The following is a 19,594-nucleotide window of genomic DNA, read 5'->3' on the forward strand; positions in this document are numbered from 1 at the left end:
TGACCACCAGGGGGCAGATGCTTAATGAAGGAGCTGCCATGTATGCGCACTGGCCATTTAAAAATAAACGGCACCACGGACCTGGCACTGACAAACCAACTCAGCTTCCCCCAAGTGGGACACAGGCCCCACCACCACCTCAGAGCGACACCCCACCAAATTGCAGCCAATGCTGCCAAGACCCCATGGTGCAAAGTGCAGCCCACAGCCCAGCCCAGCCGGGAAACAGTCACTGTGGGTGCCCAGTAATGACATCACATAGCAACACCTGGCTTCCTCTCTCTAGCAACTAGCCTCCTTGAAGTTTCTTCAGCCCAGGAACCCGACTTGCTTTATAGCCAGGTGCAAACATTTTACACTTTAACCAAATGTTTGTGAAGCATTTTCACGTGCCTTATCTCATTTGATCCTCACAGAAGTTCTGGAGTAGGTAGATAGGAGACTCGGTAGAATCCTATTTTCTTTTCATTAGCCGGAAAACAGAGAGTTAGTAAGTTTAGAAACTTGACCTGACTGAAAAGAAATGGTGGAACTTGAAAATAACTTCAGGTTTTCTCACTGCGCAGAATATGGTCAAACACTGCTGCAGCTAAATATTTTACCCTTTGTCCTCCCTGTGTGATCTACAATAATAATCTGCTGCATGTTGATATTTACTACTGTGTTGCTGACAATTACCTGAAAGAGAAATGGGGTGCTTCACTGGGCTGGAAAAAGTTTAGCTAAGTCAGAAAGCATGTCTAATTAAGCAAGTTTATCTATATATATATAAAGCTTTCACTGGCACCATCACATGCGTGTGTTTCAATCTGTCATTGAATTTGGTTGACCACTTCTATATAGAGAAAAGGGTGAATAGTGATATTAAAATATTTCTTCTACTTAATTTCCTTTCAATGTGCATGAATCCGTGCACTGGGACACTAGTATAAAATAACAGCTTCTATATTAAAGTTAGATGCAAGAATTTATAAAACAGAGGAAACCATCATAACATAGTTCCTTAAAGATCTTCCTTTCAAGAACTGAATCACATAGATTATTATTAAGGCACGTCCTCTAGTTTACTTTTGCCTATTTCCATTAGGGCAATGGAACATGAATTCAATCTCTATAAATATGTTCCTTTATGTAGAATATAGAACTTTATACTTTTGCTCAATAGTAAAGAGAAGATGTTTGCTATCATTTGGGGAGTTGCTAGTTTCATATCTTGGGGCAAAGAATCTCTGAGATTGCCTATTGCTACTAAAGGTTTGAAGATTTTCAGAAAAGCATCAGTGAGATGGACAAAGGCTATCTCCAAGGATTTCTCATTAGTGGTGGTGGTGATAAGCCAGTGAAAGAAGCCAATAATCCAACCTGAGCAGAGAAGGCAAACCTTCAAGAAAGAAAGAGGAATATAAAATGTATGTATGTGTATTTTAATAGTAAAACTATGCATAGGTTGTTCTAGTGTGCGCATACTATGTATTACAGGGTCATCTTGTAATTCTGTTGGCATTCTCCTTTCTCCTATGGTTGTATCTCCAGTCTGACCTTTCCCCCATTATTCCCAATTATTGTAGTTTTAGGAAAGAATGTGGGGAAGTTAAGTGATTAATTCATGGTCGATCTAGCATACTATAAAATCCTCAAGAAGAATCATAAGCAGTTGCTACAAAAGAAAAAAACAAACAGCATATCAACTGGACACTGTAGAGTGATATAATAAAGCAATTACAAATATCAATCATATCAACAAGTCCCTCTTAGAAACTGGTTAAAGTAATTATAGACAGACTGTTGAAAAGGGAACTGGAGTAATTAACGGAAGGTGATTTGAGTACATAATGAAAAGGAGGGATTAATTTAAAAATTCTTAGTTTAAAAAAAGTGGAAATTCCTGTGAAGTTCTCACATTTTAAATTCTGACTAGATCACAAGTACAATTTTAAAATCCATCTTTATAGGACAACGGAATCCTTATACGATTTGGCTTAGTATTGCATTTAGGTAGTTTTTCATGTAAATAAAAATGATTTTAATGTAAAGACTTATGGCATTTTTAGAAAAGATCAGAGATATTAGGGCAGGATTTAGAGTCCAGGTTTCCATATGTACTGCCTCAACATATCACCTTTAGTTTATTTAACTTCTCTGAACAACAATTCCTTTGTCCTTTGATAAAAAAACAAAACAAACAACAGTGTGAGGGAGAGAGCTAATCGAAACACCAGGTACTTATCACCAGTTATAGCTTTGCCATCACATTTGGAAAACTTAGACAAGTCATTTTATTTTTTGATACTTCTTATTTGTAAATTTTCCGCCCATAAAAGCTAACAAAGTTTTTTCTTTGGTATATTTGGCACAGAAATTATGCCACATCATTTACTACATTCTACAAACATGTTTTAAAGTTAACGTGATCAAGAAGAGGAGCTCAAAGGTGAATGGCAAGAATAATCAATTCCATAAATTGTCCAATTTATAAATTAGAATATTTTAAGAAGATTAAAAAATTGAGATATGTATAGAAATTTTTACCCTTATTTTTGTTGAGTGGGATGGAAATGGAAATGTTCGTAACAGAAAAATATTAAAAGGAACCATAACAAAAACACCTTAAAACAAAAGAATTGACACAAATGACCTTGATTCCTAACTTCAGATGGGTACAAGAGAAGGCAAGCTATATTGTATATTCTGACTTAAGCCAGAGTAAGTTACCACTACAACAACTATTGTTTTCTTTTGTGAAAGATTACCTAGGACATAGGTAGTCAAAATTAAAGAGTTTTCATAATCTAAATGATGGCTCAAGTAAAAGGTATATTTCTAGAAAATAAAGGGAGAATAAAAATCTTTAGAGTTAAATGACTATGGAAAAGCAAGGAAATAGAACTATTGAGAATGAGGATACTAAGACAGACCTAGTTCTCTGAGTTCTCAAATTGTTGTTTACTTTAAACATTAACACTAATGCCCCACTCTTGTAAGGTACTACTAGTATTTTACTCAGGCACTGGGGTTAAGTGACTTTCCTAAGCCTTATACTAAAATAGGAGCAGAGTTGAATTTATAGTAAAAGCTGGTGGCACTGAGTCCCACACACAAAACACAAGGTCATTCTGATGTCCCATGAGGGCAACAGTGTAATTTTCAATCAGCCAGCAGAGCTGTTGCTTGGAAAACTGCTTGAACTAATGCTTTCTAAGGCCAACAGTATTCACACATCAAATGAGAATAGGGTACAATCATTAAAATGGTCAATCAGTTATGGAAAAGTTTATTTACTCTTAATTTTCTGCTCAAATTTTCCAAGGGCAACCCTTATATTCTTTCCTCTTCCTGGCTTGCTTTTATCATAATCTTACAAAAAATTTGCAGAATTAAGAGATTTAAGATATGAAGCTTGTTGCCATCTCAGGACAACTAAGTTTCTTTCTAGGTGACTTCTGAAAAGCCAAGCCAATGTTTAAGAGGGTCATCACTAATGTTTGTAATCTTATGTAATAAAAGCCTAATATGCTAAGTGTCTGGTCGTCCGTTCAACCAATCAAAGTGTAATATGCTAATGATATGCTTAGGCCGCTCAACTGCTCACTATGACATGCACGGACCACCAGGGGGCAGACGCTCTGACCAGGTTAGTTTGCTGCTGGGGTCTGGCCAATCAGGACTGAGTGAGACAGGCTGGACACGCCCTGGAGCCCTCACACGGTCCCTCCCTGGCTGGCCAACCTCCTGCGCACCTCCCCGGCCCTGATCATGCATCGGTGGGGCCCCTCAGCCAGGCCTGCACCCTCTCGAAATCTGGGAGCCCTCGGGGGGATGTTGGAGAGCTGGTTTCGGCCTGATCCCACAGGCCAGGCCGAGGGACCCCACTGGTGCACAAATTCGTGCACCGGGCCTCTAGTTTATAATAAAGGAAAATTGCACACTCAATGTCTGACAATAGAGAACTCATTGAATAAACTATAACCTTCATGTGAAGGCATAAAGTGCAGTGATTATGCTTGAGAATACTTAATGTTATAAATTATTAAGTTAAAGGTTATAAAATAACACAATAAAAATTTGTAAAAGAAACAAGTGAAAGGACAAGTGTGTTTGTAAATGTACAAAGTAAAGGAGCATCTAAGCCTCTAAATACAAAAAAGAACTATAATAACTATTTTACTCTAGCTAATACATCTGTTTTCTGGAGGAGGAAGGGTTAGTAATTCTAAAACTACATCAGGAGTATGCAAGAATTGGGGAAATAAGTAAATATATTTTGATTAGTGAGAGCCAGGTTTCTCACAGGTGGAGAAAGGAGTCATAAATTAACAAGGGGGGGGGGATTAAAATGAACCCTTTGGTGTTGGATTGAAATTAGAGGTATTAGAATGAACTCATGATTTTATGAATACAAATGTTTTTCACACATATAATCATACATACACTTATAGATAAACAACTAGATATAGATGTCTGTGTATACATAGTTCCATTTCCTAGTCTTGCCCACGAGTGGGTCTAGAGGCGAAGACACCCAGGTAGGGACGGAGTCAACAAGCACTCAGTTTTCAGTCTCTAAAACCATTCTCTGATAAAAAGAACCAGGGCTCTTTGGAAAAATGGCTGATTCCAGGCCTGGGACAGGGGAACAAGCACAAGATGCCAAAATGCGAGGTGGTGTTCACAAAATGATGGGGCATGTCAACGTGATCCAGGACCTAGTGTGAGAGGCCCTAGTGGCTGACACCGAGACAATATAAGTAGCAAAATAAATGACAGTAATGGATTTTACCTCGTAGACTAAAACAAACACTCGTGAATCTATACTTACAGAAATAAATAAATAAAGTAAATAAATAAAGTTCTTTCTTACAGTAAATTCTGGGAATAAAGAAAATAGAAACCATAATAGTAATAATTATTTCAGACAAAAATCACCAATGGATACTGAAAATAATGTAAGAAAGTATGATGAGAAACAATATTTGCATAATCTCAAACCTCTAAGTATCTTGCACAAGATACCAATTAATTACAAAAGGGAAAAAAGTAACTTTTCAGTGGAGAAGCCTGGCAGATACCACCATGTGCACAAAGTAAGCGTCACCAATAATGAGACATTCATGTCACATGCTTCCTGATGATACACCGAGAGGGTAAAGCATCATGTCTGTGGCATTCTTGCCAATAATATATAACTTCAATGTAATTATGAGGAAACATTAGGCAAACCCAATGGAGGGGTAACTCTATAAAGTAACTGGCCAGTACTCTTCAAAGTGCCAAGGTCATGAAAGAGGAAGGGATGTTAGTGGAGTGAAATTCAAATTGATAAAATTTGAATGAAGCCTGTGGATTAGTTAATAGGACTAGATTAGTATTGAGGCTAGATGTTAACATTAGGGGAAGCTGCGTAAAGAATATAGTAAAATGTTGTTGTTACTTTCTTTACAAACTTTTTATAATGTATGTCTAAATTTTATTTCAAAATAAAAAATTAAAAAGCAGCTTCATAAAAAATTTAAAAAAGAAAAGAAACTCATATTCATGGGGGTGAAGACATAATTACTATAAATGACTAATTTTGATGTTTTTCCAGATTTGCTGCTATGAAAGGTATTAGTTTTATAATTAAAGAGAAAACTATTCTCTTTAGATGTTATATATAAAATATCTAATAGAGGCTAAAATTCTGAATCCTTTGCTCTAGCAAACTTAGAAATAGACTCCTTTAGAAATTGCTAATTTCTATTATCACACAGCCTGAAAATCATTACTGACTGAATAGTGAAAAAGAAAGTACCAGCAAGTTGATTAAATAACTTTTAGATATGCTGCACCTATATACATCTATTAAGTATATCTACATGTAGAAAATTTTAATTCCTCCTGCAACTTTTCTCCAACCCTTTCTGACCCCAGGGTTCATTAACAGGTCAGTGTTTAAGGGGGGAAAAACAGTTATAGAAAACACAAATGGGTATCCAGGGCCCTAGCGAAAATGTTAGGAACTTTAACCCCCGTTTATAAAGTGTGACTAATGAAGAGTGGCAAATCATCTTCCTAGAGAGATAAACCATGTGTTCGTTACAAAAAGGGTGTCAAAAAAATTTATGTGTTTATTATGGCCTTACTTCCCTTCTAATTCCTGATAAGTTTATGCTTACTCTAATTTTAGGAAATATCCCTATTCATTTAAATGATAAAACTAAGTTTTTTTCTGATAATAAAATTTTTAGAAACTCATTTTAAAACATTTAAACATTTTAGAGAAGCATAAAGAATAAGTTAAAAATCACCCCAAATCCTGCTACACAGAGATGGCTACTGTTAATCTTTTAGTGTTAATCTTCTGAATATTTAGTGAATCTAGTGACTATTCTGAGTCTTCTCTCTGGGAACATATTCACATATAGATGTAGATACTCTACACAGATGTAGAATTCATAAATGAAATTGTAATATTCTGCAGTGTTCTACAGCCTGAGAGATACTTATTTTCAAGTCTTCAATTTTGCAAATGATTCCATAATGTACTTGTACAGAAATCTTCACAGATTCATTACTCTACCTTTAAAACCATCTGAGGTCTTTTGAAAATTTTAAAATTGTTTCTATTACAGAAATGTCATAAAATGTAGAAAATCAAAATCTCTTAAAGTCACACTTGGCTATGCTTCTCCTACCCTGTTCCTCTCAATTTCTCAGTAAATAGCAGCCCCAGCCTTCCAGCTGCTCTGGAGAAAAGCGTTGGAATCATCTTTGGTTCCTCACTTTCCCTAAAAATTCTGTCCAATTCATTAGCAGAATCTGTTAGTTCTCTTTAATATATATATATATATATATATATATATATATATATATACATATATATATATATATATATATCGGATTCAACCCAATTCTTACTAATCTCACTCATACCAACGTGGTCTAGCCACCTTCAAGTTATAAAAATCATTGACATGGTTTCAGATTCCACACTGCAACTAATCTTTAAAACAACATCACATGTCAAGGTTTCATATGTATCAAAGAAGAATTTCCACAAGTATCTGAAAAGGCTATAAAATTACTCGTCTCTGTGAGGCTGGATTTTCTTCATACACTTCAACTAAAACATATTGTAACAAACATTGCAAAAGGTGACTAATCTACCTGACTTCTGTTAAGCAAGATATTAAAGATACTTGCAAAAATAGAAAACAATACTACATTTTTCACTAATTTTTATTATTTTGGAAAATAGTTACTTTTCATGAAAAATCATGTTATTTATATTAATGTATAGTGGATTATTATTGTATTTTTAAATGAATATTTGAGAATTTCTGTTTAATTAGTATAGTAACTATTCATAAATATATCCCACATAACCACTAGTGAACCACTGCTCTAGTATCTTCCCTCTCATTCAGAGTAAAATCCAAAATCCTTACCATGGTTTACAAACTCCCTACATGACTTGACCCCATTTTTTTCTAAAATTTCTTCTCCTACCCCTCTCTGACGTCTTTCTAATCACCCCTTCCCATCTTCTTTACAATGGCATCCTTGATTTCCCTGAATATACCAAGTAAGTTCCTACATGAGAGTCTTGGAATTAGTTTTCTCAGTGTTTGGAATACTCTCCCCCACATAAACCCGGGGCTCACCCCCTTCCTTTAATTGTTTCTTAAATGTTACCTTATAAGTAAGATAGTCCCTAAATACCACATTAAAAATTGGTGCAGCCACTGTGGAAAACAAAATTAAAAATGAAACTGCCCTTTGATGCAGCAATCCCACTTCTGGGAACATATTCTAAGCATCTTGAAACACCAATCAGAAAGAATATATGCATCCCTATGTTCATAGCAGCATTATTTATAATAGCTAAGATCTAGAAATAACCCAAGTGCCCATCAGTAGATGAGTGGATAAAAAAGATGTGGTACATTTACACAATGAAATACTACATGGCGATAAAAAAGAAGGAACTCTTACCCTTTGTGACAACATGGATGGGCCTGGAGAGTATTATGCTAAGCTGAGTAAGCCAGTCAGAGAAAGACAAATAGCATATAATCTCACTTAAACGTGGAATCAAATGAGCAAAATAAACTGATGAAGAAAACAGAACCAGAGGCATGGATACATGGGACAGACTGACAGCTGTCAGAGGGGTAGGGAGTGGGAGGGTCTGGATAAAAGAAGGTGAAGAAATTAACCAAAGAACATATATGCACAGCCCATGGACACAGACAACAGTGTGGTGAAGGATGGGGGGGTGGGGGTGGGAGTGGGGCAAAATGGGGACATTTTGTAATAGTGTCAACAGTAAAAAAATAATACAAATCAGCACCTCCCATCTTTCTCTATATTTCCTTTATTATATATTATACATTATTATTATTATTTTTAAATAGCAGTTTTTACCCTTTGACATATTTTTGTCTGTCCTTGTCATCTTGACTGGAAACCCATGAGAGCTGATACTTTTCTGTCTCATTCACTGCTGTATGCTCAGTGCTGAGAAAAGGGCCTGGTAATCCTGGTAATAGTTTACTTTCAATACATTTTGATCAAATGAATGACTGGAATTCATATTTGCTTTTCCTTTGAAAATTCTTGATTTGATTCACCAGGTTTTTCTTTAAAATGCCACAGTAAAAATGTTTAAATGCAAGTATATTTAATTCTAAAACAACAAAAAAGAAGTGATGGGAGAAAATGTAGGTATCAGAAATGACTTTCATACCTGACACACTCTGAGAGCTTGGTCCAAGACAGTTTTGGTATCAGTATCATAATCCGGGCAGGGCAGCATGGCTCGGCTGAGATGTGCCTGTAGCAGGAGATGTGCTTTGGTGTGAGGGCTGTCAAATGAATGAGGGTTTGATTCAAAGGGAAGACATTTTGCCAGTTCACTATTCATGTGATCTTCATTATGCCTTACTGGCAAATCTGTGTATTCTTCTGCATCCTGAAAAACACACACATCCATATATATATATTACTGTGTTAGATCAAAAGTATAATAATTAATGTACTTCTTAGTTTTAATTACTGACATTTAAAACATGGTTTAGAAAAATCATCGATAACCTTAGAAATTTTGCTTTTGTTCAAATACTATCCCTATCCTAAATAAAAGGTGGGGAAATATGCAAAATTGACTTGTCACCTCCCGCCCACAAAAAGATGGCGGCGTCCAGTCCCCTTAGCCCCGCCGAGGGAGCGGCAGGCAAGCGGGCGCAGCCGGACCCACCCCCCAGGAGTCCTCCAGTACTTTCAGTCCCACCGGCGGCGAGCTGGCAAGCTGGCCCCTCAGAGAGCAGATAGCAGGGGCAGCTTGCGCATCATGGTGGTGACTGGGTGAGCAGGTAAGCGGGCCCTGCAGAGAGCAGACAGCAGGGCCTGCTTGCCCGTCGCCACAGCGTTGAGCAGGCAGGCCCTGCAGAGAGCAGAGAACCACAGGGAGTGGGCCTAAGCCGTCAGTAGGACATCCCCTGAGGGCTCCCGGATTGGAGAGGGTGCAGGTTGGGCTGAGGGAATCCCTCCCCCATGCACGAATTTCATGCATCGGGCCTCTAGTTATTAATATGTAAGGAAAAGCAAGTAATGTGTAATACATGTGAAATTCATGAATGCTTTTCTTATTTATACAGTCAACAAAAGTAACAGTGACTCTACTAGGCATCAAATATCATGCTTGACACTGGGCCCACGCAGTGAGTTAGAGACTAAAAGGACATCAGAGACAAAGTTCTACCAAGTGTAATGAATGTATGGTCAGTACAGAGTGCTGAAGAAACATTCAATTTGGGGACTTACTTATGTTAGTGGGTCAGAGAAAGCTTCTTGGAAAAAGTAATATTTAAGATCTATAGATAAGTGGGAGAAAAATGGTGGGGCTGGGATTAAGGGGGAGCAGAATAGGATTGGTGAGGTAAGAAAGGGTGAAGACCAGGATTTATGTACTATTTTAGATTAAATTAATTTGTTCAAAAAGTTTCCAGTTCTACATGTAGGGAGCTTGGGAGCTACCACTCCATCCTAACAACAAGTAAAAAGCTAAACAGACTGAAAAATCAACAACTCTTCTTGGCTCCATCTGAGGGGAGGACACAGGAAAAACTGTTGTCCCCAACACTGGAAACACAGGCAAATTCAGGGAGTCACCGCTAAGAGGAGCAGAGATTCATAAGCTGAAACTGCCAGGGGAACCGGTGCCAGGGTGAGAAAACCTTAACTGCAATTGAGGAGTGGTGGGAGGCTCTGTGTGGACAACTCTGAGTGCTAAAAACTCCGGGGGGACAATCATAGGGGGCTCTCACAATATTGTGAAATTTATCTTCAGGAACTTGACCAGATTCCCACAGTTAATATCAGAGAAATATCTCTTTGGGGTTTTCTAGCAGGGGGAGGCAAAATGCACCACTCTGAAATATGCCAGAGCACATTGTTCTTCTTAACAAACAAACACCACCCCCCCACCCACACACAAAAAAACCAGAAACAACAAAACCAATACTGTTTTCCATTCACAGCGAGCTGAATCCGCAGAAGTGAAATTGAGGTATGTGGAGGGTTGACTGTATATTTACAAAAAAAAAAAATACACATATAAGTGGCTCATGCAGTTCAAACCAGTATTGTTCAAGGGTCAACTTTTTATCAATAATCACATTTAATGTCAATGGTCTCAATGAACTGATTAAAAGACAGAAACTATCATAGTGAATGCAAAAACATGATCCAACTATATGCTGTCTACAAGAAAACCACTTTAAATCTAAAGACACATATAAATTAACATAAAAGGATGGAGAGAAATACACCATTTAACAACAATCAAAAGAAAACAAGAGTAGCTATATGAATGTCAGGCAGAGCAGGCTTCAAAGCAAGGAAAATTATCATGGATGAAGAAGGGAATTATATAATGATAAAAGGGTCAATTCTCTAAGAAGACGCAACAATTCTAAATGTATATGCGCTTAACAATGAAATGTCAAACTACATGTGCAATGAGTGAATACAGGATTGGTTTAATACTTGAAAATCAATTAATGTAATTCACTCTATTAATAAACTTGAAAACCATACCATCATCTCAACTGATGCAAATTTTTTTTGGACAAAATCTAACACCTATTCCCCCCAAAACTCTCAGTAAACTCTTCTCAACCTAGTAATTGGCTTGTTTGAGAAACCCACAACTGACATCATATTTCAGTAATAGACTGAATGCTTTCCCCTTAAGATCAGAAACAAGACAGGGATCTCTGCTCTTAGTACTTCTATTCAACATTGCATCAGAGGTTCTAGCCAGTGCAATCAAGCAAGAAAAAGTAATAGCAGGCATCCAGATGGAAAGAGAAGAAGTAAAATAAAACTGCCTTTATTTGTAGATGATATGATCATCAATATAGAAAAACCAATGAAATCTATAAAATAACCTACTAGAATAAGTGCGATTAGCAAGGTTTCAGGATACAAGATTAATATACAAAAATCAATTGGATTTCTGTATATTAGCAACCAAAAATCAAAACTAAAAACAAATTTATAATAATATAAAATATATTAAATAACCAGAAATAAATCTGACAAAAGATGTAAAAGACCTGTATACTGAAAACCACAAACATTGCTAAGAAAAATTAAAGATTTAACTAAATGGAGAAAGATACCTTAATTCTCCCAAAATTGATTTAATACAATCTCAATCACAGCAGACTTTTTAATACTTTGGTTGGCTGACAAGTTGATTTTTTAAAGAGTTCCAATTACTAATTTCAATGTGTGTGTGTGTGTGTGTGTGTGTGTGTAGGGGGTGAGGTGGGGGGAAGTCCCACACCAACAAGTAAGTCTTACATACAGCTAGGTGTCCTACAGTTCAACTCAATTCTGACACTATCTACCTGCAGATAGCATCAGGTCCCACAAATTCAGGGTTCAACTGTATAAGACTGTCTCTTGTCCCCACTGCAGATGCCAGTTGTAAACCTAGATTATCACCTGTGTTTCTGACTGACTGGCTACAGATTTGGGGTTCTAACAATCCCTGACTTGGGTTCCATTAATTTGCTTGAGTGGCTCACAGAATTCAGAGAAACATTTTACTTATTAGGTTACTAGTTTATTATTTATTATGAAAGGATAAAACACAGGAAACAGGCAAATGAAAGAGATGCATAGACAAGGTATAGGAAAAGGGCCCAGAGCTTCCATGCCCTCTCTGAGGTGAACCTCTACCCAAATCTCCATATATTCACCTACTGGAAAGCTCTCCAAACCCCGTCCTTTGGGTTTTTAGGAAGGTTTCATTACATAGGCATGATTAATAATATCATTGGTGATTAATTTAATCTCCAGCCTCTCTCTCTTCCCCCAGAGGTTGGGGAATGAAGGTGGGACGGAGTGGTGGGGTTAAAAGTTCCAACCTTCTAACTATAGGGTTGGTAAGGAGTTTCCATTCTCAGGTGCATTCTGAAAGTTACCTCATTAACATAACAAAAGGCACTTTTACTGCTCTTAGCACTTAGGAAATTACAAGGGTTTTAGGAGCTCTCTGTCAGAAACAGGGATGAAGACTAAATAAATATATTTCAAGAGCAAATATATATATATATATACACACACACACACACACACACATTATATATATATATATTTAATGTGTGTGTATATATATATATTATATATATTATTAAATATCACAAGGTCACAATTCAAGTGGTGTGAAGAAGAAATACACAGAAGAGTGGGAGAGTTTAGCAAAGAAATTTGACTAAGTTACGAAGATTTCCTGAAAAAAAAAAAAGGCAGATAAACTAAGACACAGAGGATGAGCAGATATTAACTAGATGAAGAGAGAAGTGAAAAGTACTCTGGGAATAGTCTACGCAAAGGCCGGATAGTGGGAGAGAAAAAGGTGAGTCCAAGAGACTGAAAATGTGGTGTAAAAGTAATTTCAATTGATTTAAACAGTATGCTGAAAACATCTTTAATGAATATTTGCAACATTCTGTTTAATGGAACTGGAAATATGTTTAAATTATGTCTCTTGTTTTATTTTGTTTTGCAATAGTCAAAAACATCACATGTACTCTCTACTATTTTGAACACAGTCTTCACCCTTTTGGCCTGCTTTATGCAAGAAGTGTATGCTGACACATTAGCAGTTAACAATGTTTTGCCCCATGTGTCATCTTGGTTTTCTTTTCATAAGTCATTTCAGCTCTTTCCTGTTTTCTCTGAGGTTATCTGCTAAAGAACTAGGACCAGTTACAATGACAGTACTATTATTTTTTATTGTAGGTGAATTTCAGGTGAACTGTCAACTCATGATTGACTCATTTCAATCAAATACCGGGGTCCACCCAAATCTCCATCAGCAGCCATGCACCCATCCCAGCCTTACCACGGGGCTGAAGAAAAATGGAACAGCAGGTAAGCAGATGGTTCAGATAAAACATGATCTTTTCCTTCAAGGAATTAAAATGATATTGAGGCAAATAATTCATATAAATAATTATTTTAAGCATAGAATACTGTTAATCAGGGAAGAGCCCTGAAGTGAGTTGGATGTGTGGGAAAGTGTCCCCAAGGAGGCAGTGTTTGTTCTAGGCTCAGGACAGTTGTAGGAGAGGAGAGAGGGAGAGAGATGCCCTGCATTCCCGGCAGAGAACACAGTACAAGCAGATCCATGAAAACAGACAAGGAGGGCTCTAAGGTTTAAGCCTCACGGAGGAGAATGCTGCTGCTATTAATAACAGAGAAGTGGGGAACACAGTGAGCAGGAGCTTCCTTTCTGTCAAGCATGCAAAATACACTTAAAGAGGCGGCAATAAGCCAGATAGGTAGAGGTAAGGGAGAAGAAATCAGCTGTAAATCTGTTTCATAGTCTAAAAAGTATTCATATTTATATTTCTTACTACTGTTCATAAAGAAAACTTCTTCTGATCTTTTACCAGAAGAACATCGAATAGCTATTTTAATACTCCAACCTGAATTGGTTCTCCAGGTTTTGGATATGTAGAAATGGGTTTAGACTTACAAATTATATGAAAAGTTCAATTAAAATAAAATTATGTGGGAAGTAAGAATTTGGCTGAAAGCACTAATTAATATTAACTAAGTAATCCACTTCCCTCTGTACCATCTTGTTCAAATTTGATTATATATATTATACATCTCCCTTCCCTACACTGAGTGAGGAAAAGGGAGAGGAAAGGATGGTGGAAGGGAAGGGGAGAGACTGAGGGAAAGGAAAATCAATTAATTTTGATTGATTGATAACAATATAAGCTGGGCATTTCTGTCTTAGTTTCCACATATCTTTCTGTGATGTGTGATTCTAGTATTCTGAGATGCACATTTTTCATAAAGCATGACTTCTAAATGCAAGCCAACTACTTCATTTGGTGCCAAACTAAAGGAACAATGACTTACTCCAATGCTCAAGGAAAACCTGGTGGTGTTGAACTCACTGAGAAGCAGCATATGTGAACAGGGTTCACTACTCACAACCATGCTTATTGCACTTTCAGGAAAATTGGATCATTAGCACTTTTTGTTGTATTTGCTTAGGTTAGAAACTAAACTCCATGTAAGATGTGACTCCACCACTCTCCAAACTGTGCCAATTCTGCTTGAATTACCCGATTTATTGCCTTAATCCCCTGTTTCACCAGGACTGTGATTCTGCTCCCTGCCAGCAGTATCAGTATCAGATGAGTCTGCTAACAGCTGAGTACATTTTAGGTTGGAAAAAATGCTAAGCAGTAAAGAGATCCTTCTAAGTCTAATAAAGGAGCCATCAGAGTTTTCATGTAGATTACCTAGAGACAGTGAGTTTCAGTGATGCCTTTTCTCAGTGCATAAAGCAATCTTTCTAAACTAAGCGTTTTATAATTTCTTTGTAAAAACTAACCTTACTAATAAAAGCCTAAGTGGTTGTCACGCCATGATGCCATCACAAGATGGCTGTGCGCACAGCGGGTGTGCGCAGGTGGGCAGGGCTGGCTTGATGCTGGGTGCGCGGCACAGAGCCTGCCTGGGGGTCCCCCGGCTCCACGAGGCGAGGCCTGCCTGGGGGTCCCGCCTCCTCCCAACTCCGCACGGTGAGGGCTGACTGGGGGTCCTGCCTCCTGGCTCAACGCGGCACGGAGGCGGGACCCCTGGCTCTGGCCTACCTCTTTGGGGCAACCCATTGAGAAGCCCTGGGTGGGTGGGTAGGGCCTACCTCTTTGGGGTGATCGTTCACAGGGCTCCCGCTCAGTGACAGGGCACAGGCCAGGCTGGGGGACCCCCCCCTCCCCAAGTGCACGAATTTTATGCACTGGGCCTCTAGTATGCTTTAATACAAGTAAAAGTATTTTAATAACCACAGTGGATAAAGTCTGTCTCAGCATGCTGAGTCATTTCTTTACCATATGTTTACTCAGCATATTGTTGGATATTCAATGGTGAACAAAAGCAAAAATGACCCCCTACTCTTATGAAGGTTCAGGGTCAGGTTGGGGAGCCAGACCTTAATCAAAATTGACTGTGAATAGATGTAAAATGACTGGATAAGTATAAAGAGGGAGAGGTACAAATAATAAGAGTGGGTCAAGGAAGGTATCTTTGAGGATGTTCTGACTGAGCTGAAAGAGTAAAAAGTTATTATTTTTAAATGAAGAAGGGAGGAGTGGTAGGTTAATGTTCAAACTTGACTTGAAGAAGAGGACACTGACTATTACAGCAGAACACTCTTTAGATTGCATCTATATTATTATTTAACATATGCTTTTAATAAGTAATTCTTTTTCATTATTAAATTTGACATTGGCAATTTTTTGAGATCTTCAAAGAGGTTGATAGTTGATTTATAAATTTTTATAAAATATCAAATTAATAATAGTTTCTGCAGTTAAAAGTATGTGTAATTAACTGAGGTCTCATCAAAAGCTATTACTTCCTTTGAGGGTCCCTCCTTTTCTGCTTCCAGTGCTTGAATTAAAGAGGAATCCAAAGAATGTAGTAGCAACTCTTCCCCATAGACATGTCAGAGATCACGAGGGTGGAATGGCATGGTGTGAGGTGGTAGAGAGAACACTCAATCTGGGAATTGATACAACAGGTGGATTTTTAGCTCTGCCATTTACAAGCTATGTGACCTTCTGAGAGAAAGTAAACCTCCCTATGTCCCAAATTCCTTATCTTATATTGGAATTTGGTGTGATCATTCAATGTGGTAGTGTTTATGCAACACTTAAAAACTGTAAGGCTTGGTACACATGTTTGGCATTATAATCATCATCATCATCATCATCATCATCCAACATCTGATACTATACAGAACACTAATTGAGGTTTAAGTTTCAATTATGTGAGTTTTTGTTCTACAGATTCCAGTTACAAATCTTTGTTTATAGTTATGCAAATGTACTTCACTACCTATTATTCACTCATTTAAAAAATATGATTCTTAAAAATCAGTCCAAAAAAACAGATTTTTTTTTTTCTTCACTGATGCTTTACCAATAGTGGCACATTCATTTCATCCAAGTAATCACACAAATTTTATGTAATTGTGTTTCAAAAAATATTGGCTCTTTGAAAGACAATGTTCTCATAATATGAGACAGTCAAATTAAAGATGAAATATTCAGGAATTGTATTCTTCAGCTACAAATTTGAAACTGCAGGCTTTAGTCTCCAATCTCCAATTAGGTTTCTTTTAAATCCATACTAATTAAACGTTCACATCAGTGTGTGATAAGGAACTATGCTCTTTCCTGTGTACCTCAGTGAACTAACTCAAAACATTGTGGAAAGACAGAGAAAAAGAATGAATCATTTATATTACACATCTGGTAAAACTTTTCTGAAGGAAACTATTATTGATAGTTATATTTCTCTGAAACCCGACAGCATTTTATAATTAAAACTCAAGTGCTATGAAACAAAAGAATAAAACAGAAAATATTGATTTTAGATCAGTTAGATTAAATGAAAAAAAAATCAGCAATTTTAGTTTTTGTGTGTGACAATTATGGACTTGAGAAATGACTTAAAATGAAGACTGACTTAAGACAACTGCTACTTAATCCTCAGTCGCTGACCAGAACCTCCTGTGAAAACTACGATCATTTATTCCTGGAATTCCAATTCACAGTTTTCCTAAGCTCTTTAGAATGGGGCATGTTTGCTTCACGTCTTTATTTAGTTCTTATCTCTTTCGAATATTTTATTCTGGATGTATCAGACTACTTCCAAAGATTTTTTTACTCAGTTCAAATTAAGTAAAGAAGCAGCAATCCCAGGATCAGCAGAAAGAATAAGTAAAATAAAATCCCTGCTTAAAAACAAACAAGCAAACAAAAACCCTTTCTAGCCACTTCTTCCTCAGCAGGACACTCTATTTGCCTCCAAATTACTCCTCTAATTTTAAACAACTTGTCTAGTTAATTTCCTGTGTGATCACTGACTACAAGTGAGGTTCATTTTCTTATCTACATCATGTAGGTAATTAAAGGAAATTGAAATTGGGCAGTGAAGCTTTTATGCAACTGGGATTGAAGCTGAATGGAGGGCAGCGAGGTCAGTGGAGCCCATTATATTTTTATGTGAGAGGCTGGTTTGTCTACCCTGTCCTTGTTTATTTAGTGTAGGCTGGACAGCCTACTAACTGCAAATCTATGTCTCTGATTTGTCCAGCTGTCCTTGAATAAAGACATCTTTCCCTGCAAATGTTAGATGACAGTGATTGACAACCTGTGATGAACTCTGCTTGTAACCCCTGCTACTGTTTTTAGATTGCAAAGAAAAAACAGAATAAAGAAACATCTTTCATAGTCACATCAAATGGGCCCTGCTGTTCAATAGTTTTCATCTTGTTTCCCTTTTCATTACAAACCTCAATCTGTTTTACAAATGCCATAATCCCAGTCACTTCACATCAAGTAAAAAAAAAAATATATATATGTGTGTATGCCACTACATTCTGCCTGCATATTTACACTGATTTGAGCTTATTGGGGATATACACTCTTACATAATGGTTTATTCACACCGTCCTATCACTGACTTACTTGCTTGTTCTCCCAAGAAGAATCTGCAAATCCCTACTGCAGAGATGCCTTTCAGTGATTGTTTACTTAGGGCTCCAGTCACTTTATTCAATACATGCCCTTGTGGCCCTTAAATACACTGACTGTACAGCTTACATTTTACACTTGTTAAAATCAGAAGCTTATTAAATACTTACACTCTATGTTGGTTTTCTTCTTTAGTGAAAGTGTGTGAACAAGTGAACTTGGTTTGAGTGTGCCTGTGTGAGTGTGTTTATGCGCACTGGTTTTCTTCCAGGTGCATTACTCTAAGAGTCTGCTTTACCTAAGCAAACTACCGAGGTGAGAAACAGGCAGAACGGGTTCACGCTTGGTCTCGTGTCAGCATTACGTAGCAGCACACCGGCACTTTCATGGGCTGCACACATCACTGCCTATATTGCACTCACTAAATAGCAGAGGAGAGGGCACTGTACAGTGGGATGGCCAGCTGATCAATGAGAGAGACTAAAGAAGCTTTATGCTATAACTTAATCTCTGTCATGGGAAAAGCAAAACTTATAAAGTTAATGAGTTCTAGACTTTAAGTGGCACTTGATTAATTTGTAACATTCTGAGGCGTTAAAACAAACCAAAATTAGATTCTCACATTCCAGTGCTGTCTTTTGGCCACTGAAGCTGTAGAAAAAGCATTTCAGTAAATTTCCCTGATAGGAACCCTGTTAAATTTCTGTGCCTTTCCGAAGTATTAAATTGATTGTACATTATGTATTTTATAATAATATTTGAACAATAATCTGGCGTTTACCAAGCCAGGTATAGATATATTAAGGGCTAAGAAAATATGCTTCATGTTTTAATCTTTATTATTTCATATTACCTTTTATCAATCATTAACTTACTAAAACACTAAGTGTGTGATATAACTTGTTTTTTAAAATCTAATATATAATTAGTATTGTTTCTAAACATGATTTGCACTTTCATTAATATTATCTATTCAAACTGAATAAATTATATGCTACTATAATGAATAAAGTAAATCTTTTAAAAGAAAAGATACTATAAACTAGAATTACACGAAAGATACACCAGGATTAATTTAATTTAAAGGAAAAAAAAAGCAAAAACCTAAAAACAGCCCTCCCCCTCCCCCCCCAAAAACACCCTTGGTTATAAAACTTATTGGAAAATGATAAAACTAAGGTCTAGTTAATTCTATAATAATCATATATATTTTTTTCTAATATGCAATTTGCTTCACTAAAATAAAGTATCAAAATAATGTTATTATTATATGCAGATGGCAAAAATGTAAATACGGATGGATATCATTGAAATTACTCATAGTGTGTTTCCTTTCAAGGTCTATGTGAATATATGTGTCTGATTTGTATCAATGTTTTAAACTTATGGACATATGTTTGGCCTTCAACCATTTAGGTCAAGCACAGAATCATTTGCCAAAAAATAAATATGAACAAGAAATAATACCTTATTCCTTCCATTGTAAGAATGACCACCTGGTTGACAGCTGGATTTTAAGGGATCTTACAATAGTG

General features: G+C 36.9%; 1 protein-coding gene across 8 annotated transcripts in view; it reads right to left on the bottom strand.

Moving 5' to 3' along the window:
• The window catches only part of ASCC3 (activating signal cointegrator 1 complex subunit 3), a 247,270-nt gene that overhangs the window by 23,563 nt on the left and 204,113 nt on the right, over positions 1-19,594 (bottom strand). For all 8 annotated transcript variants that reach the window (XM_023762284.1, XM_006098563.3, XM_023762281.1 and 5 more), the window contains one exon: positions 8,726-8,950. In XM_023762284.1, coding sequence (XP_023618052.1) covers positions 8,726-8,950 — 225 coding nt within the window. The remainder of the gene's footprint in view (positions 1-8,725; positions 8,951-19,594) is intronic.

Source organism: Myotis lucifugus, unplaced genomic scaffold, assembly GCF_000147115.1.
Source record: "Myotis lucifugus unplaced genomic scaffold, Myoluc2.0 scaffold_240, whole genome shotgun sequence".
Classification (NCBI taxonomy): Eukaryota; Metazoa; Chordata; class Mammalia; order Chiroptera; family Vespertilionidae; genus Myotis; species Myotis lucifugus.